Raw genomic sequence first — 7859 nt, 5'->3', positions numbered from 1 at the left:
AATCGGACCTATATTTATACCCCGAATTAAGGTGCGGAACGCGCGACAGGTCTCACTAGTAATATGCGTCTGTAGGCCAATGGCGTGCGAGTATACGCCCATCTCGCTTCACGCGTCTCATTCATCCTTTTGAACCTGTCGCGACGTGTCCAAGGATAATTCGGGGTTCACAAGGTTGCAAGGTTGCCTGGACACACAACACCTGCCCATATTGGTCGTTCTTGGCCTTGGGGCGGCGTGTGTGGAACTCCGACAGCAAGACGGACTGGGATAAATTTAAAAATACTTTAAATACCATTAAGTTTAGCGGCTCGCTCTCCTCCACCGAGGGGGTCGAAGCCGCCACCGAGGCGGTTCAAACCTCAATCACTAATGCCCTGGCGGCTTCGACTTCGTAGTCCCCTGTGGAGACGGGCCGCTATAGTACACCACTCCCAGTCCGTCTTAGCGACATGCTCGCCAAGAAGCGAAAGCTGCGCGAGCTCTGGGCGCGCACGCGTTGCCCCCGGGTCAAGCGCGACCTGAATGCGTTGGCCAAGCGGCTGTCTGCTGAGATGGCGGAGCTGCAAGGGGCCACCTGGGAGATGAGAATCGACCAGGCTGGCGAGTCGCAAACGTCACTCCATCATCTCAATAGACAGCTGACTCGCGCTAAGGTCCCCGTCACCCCTCTCCTAGATGGCGGGGGGAGGCGGGTCCACGCAGCGAAGGACCGCGCGGAGATATTTGCGGAGTATATGGAAGTGCAGTTCTCGCCCCATCCACCCGCACAGTCAGCTTCCGCGCATCACGAGGATGTAGGGCGTAGAGTAGGGGACCTCCTTAGGGACCCGACACCGGCACTCGAAGGGATCGAGTTTGTCTCTCCTACTGAGGTAAGGAAGGCGGCCTTACGTCTACCAAGGCGTAAGGCCCCAGGTCACGACGGGACCCCCAACGCGGCGCTAGGTATGCTGTCCAGAGGGGCCCTTGTCGCATTGACTCGGGTCTTTAACGCCATCCTACGCAGAGGCCATTTCCCGACCATCTGGAAATTAGGGAAGGTAATCGTCCTCCCGAAACCGGGGAAAGACCGCCGTCTCCCGGGTAGCTACCGTCCCATAACCCTGCTATCAACCACAGCCAAGCTGTTTGAGAGACTGGCGTTGAAACGACTGCGTCCGTTCCTTAGTATAAGGGACGAGCAGTTCGGTTTCCGCGCCGGTCATTCTACAACGCTGCAGCTCACGCGGGTTATTCATCATTTAGCATACGAGCTCAACTACGGCCGTCACACGGTCGGCGTCTTCCTCGATATCGAGAAGGCGTTCGACCGCGTATGGCATGAGGGGCTCATATGCAAAATGATGAATACACCTGCCCCGGCGACGCTGATACGGTTGATAGCATCGTTTTTAAGTGAGCGGCAGTTCTATATTTCGGTTGAGGGCGTCGCCTCAGACCCTAGGCCCATACGTGCGGGGGTGCCGCAGGGCAGCTGCCTCTCTCAGTGGCTCTATGCTCTATACACCAACGACGCCCCCACTTTCCAAGATCACCTGGAAGACTGGGAGCGCGACGTTATGCTCGCGTTGTTCGCAGATGACAGTGCGTACTTCGCGTCGTCCCGCCGGGCGGACTTAGCTGCACGGAGAATGCAGCGTCTGCTCGACTTACTACCTATGTGGCTGGATAAGTGGCGCATGGCTGTCAATGTCGGAAAGACAGTCGCAATACTGTTCAGCCGCAAGCGTATCTTGCCGGCTCCGCTGAGGCTCCGTGATACGGAGGTAGCTTGGCAGCCAATAGTTAAATACCTAGGATGTAACATCGATCGCTCGTTGCATATGATCCCGCAGGTGGAACAATCGATCCACCAGGCCCGAGCGGCCCGAGCGATGCTCCGACCGGTGCTTACATCCAGGTTACCGTTAAGGACGAAACTAGGGATCTACAAGACCAACATTCGTTCACGACTTACCTACGCGGCGCCGGCATGGTACGCGTTGGTATCTAGGTCGCAACGCCAGCGTTTCCAGGCCCAGCAGAACCTGGCCCTACGAGCAATCGTGGGGGCGGGGCGCTACGTCAGGAACGAAGTGGTGTGGCGCGACCTTAAGATCGAAACGGTCGAGGAGTTTGTGGTCCGCCTCGCACGCTCAATGTATGAGCGGGCGGAGGCCGGACCATACTCCCATTTAAAGGGGTTCGCGCCCCTACACGATCGACCACCTACGGGGCGCCCGCTCCCGCGGGAGCTCCCAGGGCTGGCGACTCCCGACCATCAGGGGGCCGACCGTCCGCTCGGTATAACGACGCGATAAGTACCGAATCACCCCCTCAACAGGGGGATGATAGATATTTTTAATATTTGTTCATTATTTTATTATGTTTTAAATAACATTATATTATTATGAATAAATATCAAGAATTCGGGTGGTATTTACCACCTGAGAATCTGCCCGGGCAAAGAGGGTATCCTCGAGACCCGAAATTCCTGCCCACCGCCCTTATGTTGACATTGCCGCAATATATGTGCGCCCGGAGGGTAAGACGTCCCAGCGAGCAAGGTTGCACTTACAAGGTTACAATACTCGTGCATCTGACACGTGTAACTGACACGTGTAACTCTTTTCGTTACTGTAGTGTTTGTATAATGACTATTAACTAAAGTACAGCACAGCTGTAAACACTGTCTCGTGCTCACGGTGTGGCGGGGCGCGCGGCGTCAGTATCGCGAGAGCCAAGGGCGAGAGCGGACGGCCGCCTGCGTACATAGTGAGTGGTCGAGCCAGTGCATCTCGAGAATAGTAGTACATATACTACAAGTGGCGACGAGGTTAAAGGGAAGTAATAATGATAATAATATAATAATAATAATAATAAAAAAAAACATAATAGGGGGCAAAGGTGCCCAAAAGCAATACTATCAAATTCGGTGAAATACTCGTAGGTATTAACATACGAGTTTAGTGTTTATACTGTTAACGAAGTTGTAAAATTATTAGTAAAGTGTAAGGTATTAGTTGGCACCTATTCGCACACGACAACTTAACGTCAATTATCAAACCGTGTTTCTTTCGAGTGTAATTTTGGTATACGGTCGTACAGTGTGTGTATTTTGTTTCACTAAAGGATTCAGTTACTAATAATCGATTTTGGAACTTATATTAACGTATTTTATTACGCTTTGTTATTTGAAATTAATGCAAAATTATTATTAAAGCATTATTTTTTTTTTATAATATAAGAGTAGCAGACGAGCATGCAGTCCACCTGATGGTAAGTGGCTACTGCCGCCCATGGACATCTGTAATGAACCCAGATAGGATTAGATATTCCTACCTGAGGTCGGCCACAGATGCGCCGCTACCCCTGAGGACTAAGCTGGAACGCCTCGGAAAAGTCTGTCTCCCTTACCACACCCTTCAAACCGGAACACAGCAGTGCCTAACACTGCTGTTATTAGGTAGAAATAGGTGTGGCGGTGGTGCCGCCGGAGTCGAACCACAAAGGGTTCTACCACCTTCAAATTATGGCGTAATAGCTTAAATAAATAATATTATAGGTGTTGGTTTTGGTAATTAGAATGATCTCTCGCCGCATCGAAAGTGAATGAGGCCGCAAAGGGGTGATTTTGTCATTTACTTTTGAATTCTTGACAAGTGAGCATTTTTGGAGGAAATTTACAAATAACTAATTTTGGGAGTATCTCCAATGAGGGATTTGAGTCCGGCTAGTTGTTTTTAATTAATCCCAAGACATCCTTGACGTCTGCCGTTTCGCGCCATAATCACCTTTTGTTTTTTTTTAAATCACGAATGCGGCGTTGCAGCCAATGAAATATACGGAAAGCCAATTAAATATGTTAACTATTTTTCGAGTGAAAGTTTTAAACTATTTTAATTTTATTTATTTTTATAATGTTGGACTGGCGCAATAAGGTATAATAGTAAATGTAATCTTACAGTAATAATTAATACTGCGTGGTTAATGTAACTAACAAATGAGTGCATAATCAGGTATTTTGGAGATAAATAGCAACGGCGGCGTGGCGTTATTTTGTTTCGGTAACAGTTTCGGTTCTCAGGGCTGGTTGCACTTTCTTGTTGGGATGATCAATCTATAGAGTTTACTTATCTAAGATACTTATCTAAACGTATGGTATGGTAATTTTGTTAGATCCTACAAAATAAGAAATTATGGAAATGCCAATAATATAATGCGGTTACACCTAGCATCGCACCACTCGCCGAAGGATGCGGTTTCTTGAGCGTTGTGACATGGAGCTCTTCAAGAGGGGTGCGAAAGTAGCTCTCCTTCAGGGCCGGCGGGGCATGGGCTACAGTGACTGTTTTCCACCGGGGGGCCCGTCTGCCTAAATGTTAGAAAAAAAAAGGGGAAGCAATCGTAGTAACATGGTGAATATTGTGTTGCCTCTGTTCTGCAGTACAGCAGGTATTTAAGACAAATATCTGAGTAACAACGAATTTTAAGTTACATACCTATTCCCATTGGTGATTACTGTAAAACACGTCCATTAAATTGGAAAACTGTGGTACAAATGTACCTCCATTAAATTGGTAAACTGTGGTTCACATGACCGTCCATTAAATTGGAAAAGTGTGGTACAAATGTACGTCTATTAAATTGGAAAACTGTGGTTCAAATGACCGTCTATTAAATTGGAAAACTGTGGTACAAATGTACCTCTATTAAATTGGAAAAACTGTGGTACAAATGTACCTCTATTAAATTGGAAAACTGTGCTACAAATGTACGTCTATTAAATTGGAAAACTGTGGTTCAAATGACCGTCCATTAAATTGGAAAACTGTGGTACAAATGTACCTCCAATAAATTGGAAAACTTGGTACAGATGTACCTCCATTAAATTGGAAAACTTTTGTACAAATGTACGTCCATTAAATTGGAAAGCTGTGGTACAACGTACATACCTCCATGAAATTGGAAAACTTTGGTACACATGTATCTCCATTAAATTGGAAATGGTATATATAAATATATTTTCTAATCACCATTGTTAAAATGATATTAGAAGGTAATTAAGTTGAGGACAGCTGTCAGTTGCCTAGTTAACATCTGCTCTGTAGAAATTATAGATTAGAAAATGTTAACAATATGTGTTTATAAGTACTAAAATGTATACCTGCTGAATATTAAAGCAAGTGACAATGTTCACATTACCTTATATCTCGGTAATGGCGATATTGAGTGTGTGGAATATGGACTATACGAATCAACATTTTGCAGAAAAAAACATATCAACATTGCAATCCGTATGTAGTTGTGGGAATAAAGGTGCTCTAAACCATTAAAACTTATTACAAAATGGACTAAATAAAAAATACGTAATATGAAGGTGAATTGAAACTGAATTTTGTCATGTATAGAACGGTATACAGTTTATTTATGAGCTATGCTAACCTTCGCATCATCTGTGTGAAACAGAAATAAATATGGAAAATATAACCTTTAGGAGGAAATAACCTAATCAAAATCGGAATCAAACCTTTGTAATGCTTTGTGTTAATCTAATAACACATCACTCAACTCAACGCTATTAGAATCGACTTAAATAAGTTTTTCAGTTTGCCCAAAACAACCGACAATTCACTTTTATTAGAATTACAACATGAACGGGATAAGTTGAATAAACAATGTAAAACATGCTCAAAATGAAATTACGACTCTTGTGTGAGAATGTTTATTCTGTTTACAACATTTGATAGAAAAACAGAAACAGACATCTATAAGTACACCAATGTTAACAAGTCTATAAAATCCTTAATGAAACGAAAAAGGAAATTTAATTAATACTGTTAATAACTACAAATAGCCTAGAGCCATGAAATAACATACATAGAAGAATTAGTATTAGATTTTAAACTTAAATATGAGTTGTTGCAAAAAGAAATTTCAGTTACAATCAACAAATAAGTGCCGGATTTGTGTAAACATACTGAGGTCCATTCTAAGTCATCAGTTATGTCCTTATGTAACCATCTAAATGTAAAAAAAGATAAGTCTCCAGGTGGAAAATTGCTACCTACAAACATAGTGAGTCAGTTAAATTGTAATGGTTCTTTACTTACTTAATCACAGGTTAAAACCTACACACCGCATAGAATTATCATGTTTTCTGATGGTATTGGAAAAGGGATGAGTTTCTTGTTACACAGGTATTTAGATGACACTGTTCTTAAAATATGTATTCCCGGTGTAACATTTGTCCAACTGGTTGGAACAATGCTGGCGTATGCCTGTAATAATAATAATCCGACTACTGTTCATAGTATTTGTTGGAGACTGTATGTATAATGAAAAAGGCACTGAGAGATTATCTGTATAAATTTTAAACATTGAATGTGAGAAAATTAATTATATGTGCATTTCCATATTCTACAAGTTTATCAATGCAATATAATAGTCACAATTATAAATTAAATTTACACAGGTGAGTTTCATTAGCCTTCTTTTCGGAGTTTTCTTTGTTGCATTTCCTTCGACACATGTCTATGAACATGTGAACTCTGGCCGTCGTCCTCAGTAGGCGCCACCAATTACTGAACTTGCGGGGGTCGAGCAACTTCTCTTTTTCATTAAGGGCGGCGATGGTGCAGGTACTCTTTTTCTTCATTTCAGGTCATCTTCTTGTTTTAGTATCTTCTTTACGGGCCAGTCAGTTTTCGGACCGTAAAGGAACGCGGGACCTCTGAACCATCTTGCCTCTTCGTTGAAGTCTCGTGGGGTGTTCCTAGTCGCGTCATCAGCTGGGTTATCCTTGGTCGATACCCACCTCCATTCATTCGGCTTGGAGAGTTCTTCAATGGCGGCGAGTCTATGTGCAATGAACACCTTGAATCGTCGCGGGTCCGCCTTCAGCCATTGTAGAACGGTCGTGGAGTCCGACCAGAATACTCTACTGGTAACAGTGAGATCGGTTTCTTCGCATACGGAGACAGCCAGTCTTGCACCTTACAGAGCAGCTTGTAATTCGAGGCGGGGAATCGGTGGCTTTCACTGGAGCCACTTGCGCCTTCCCAGCCATCAGCCGGATGTTGACCTCGCCGTTGTCAGCTGTTGACTTCCAATACACGGCGGCGGCGTATGCGGTTTCACTGGCGTCGACGAAAGTGTGTACTTCGCCCGATCTCGTTGTTGGTGCTAGGCATCGAGGTTTCTTCAAGCACCTCAAGGACTTGACGTTCCCAGCGTATTCCTCCCAGGCGCGATGCTGTTCCTCATTGACTTCTTCGTCCCACTGGACTCCGGTTCTCCAGAGGTCTTGTATGATTCTTTTCCCCATTATCAGGACTGGGGTAGCGAGTCCAAGCGGGTCAAAGGTAGACATTACTGCGCTGGTGACTACTCTCTTCGTGGGCGTCTTGTTGCCATTCTTGACTTCAAATGGTGTGTTTCTGAGACCGACGTTGAAGGCTAATGCGTCTTCTTGTACGAGCCACCTCATAACTTATGTTTTCTCTTCTTCCTGGCCAAGTCTTTTTTCTTTAATATTCTCGTTCGCGTCAATCTTGGCTAAGGCTTCGTCGTTATTGCTGGCCCATTGCTTCAATATGAATCCAGCCTTCTTGTGCACTTGATTTACTTCGTCAGCAATGGATGCCGCCTCTTCCGTAGTAGAAAAGCTCTGTAGATAATCCATAGAATGGTTGCGGATGATTGCTCGGGCTGCCCTCGGATGTTCCTTTGCATGTTGCTTCGCGTTGATGTTCTTCACGTAGATAGCCGTTGCTGGAGAAGACGCAGCGCCGAAGATTACAGACTTCATTCTATATTTTTTGAGCTTCGATCCTCGGTCTTCATCTCGCCAAAGAAAGCGTAGGCTGTCGCGGTCT

General features: G+C 44.8%; 1 protein-coding gene across 1 annotated transcript; it reads right to left on the bottom strand.

The window, feature by feature from the left end:
* Positions 1-6636: 6636 nt before the first annotated feature.
* LOC140746771 (uncharacterized) lies at positions 6637-7471 on the bottom strand. The gene is made up of 2 exons (XM_073078868.1): positions 6978-7471; positions 6637-6925 (listed from the first exon to the last, which is right to left on the bottom strand). Exons 1-2 carry the CDS (start codon positions 7469-7471, stop codon positions 6637-6639), a joined length of 783 nt encoding a protein of 260 aa, XP_072934969.1.
* Between the last annotated feature and the right edge of the window lie 388 nt (positions 7472-7859).

The sequence above is a fragment of the Epargyreus clarus genome, unplaced genomic scaffold, assembly GCF_041222505.1.
Source record: "Epargyreus clarus isolate Ecla_fem2 unplaced genomic scaffold, WU_Ecla_fem_2.2 ptg000013l, whole genome shotgun sequence".
In the NCBI taxonomy this organism is placed as follows: Eukaryota; Metazoa; Arthropoda; class Insecta; order Lepidoptera; family Hesperiidae; genus Epargyreus; species Epargyreus clarus.
This window is presented reverse-complemented; position numbering and strand designations above follow the sequence as displayed.

Coding starts and splice junctions, on each gene's coding strand:
- LOC140746771 (XM_073078868.1), bottom strand. CDS start 7,471: ATGAGGTGGCTCGTACAAGAAGACGCATTAGCCTTCAACGTCGGTCTC. Junction 6,926..6,977: donor ATTACAAGCTGCTCTGTAAG/GTGCAAGACTGG, acceptor CACTGTTACCAG/TAGAGTATTCTGGTCGGACT.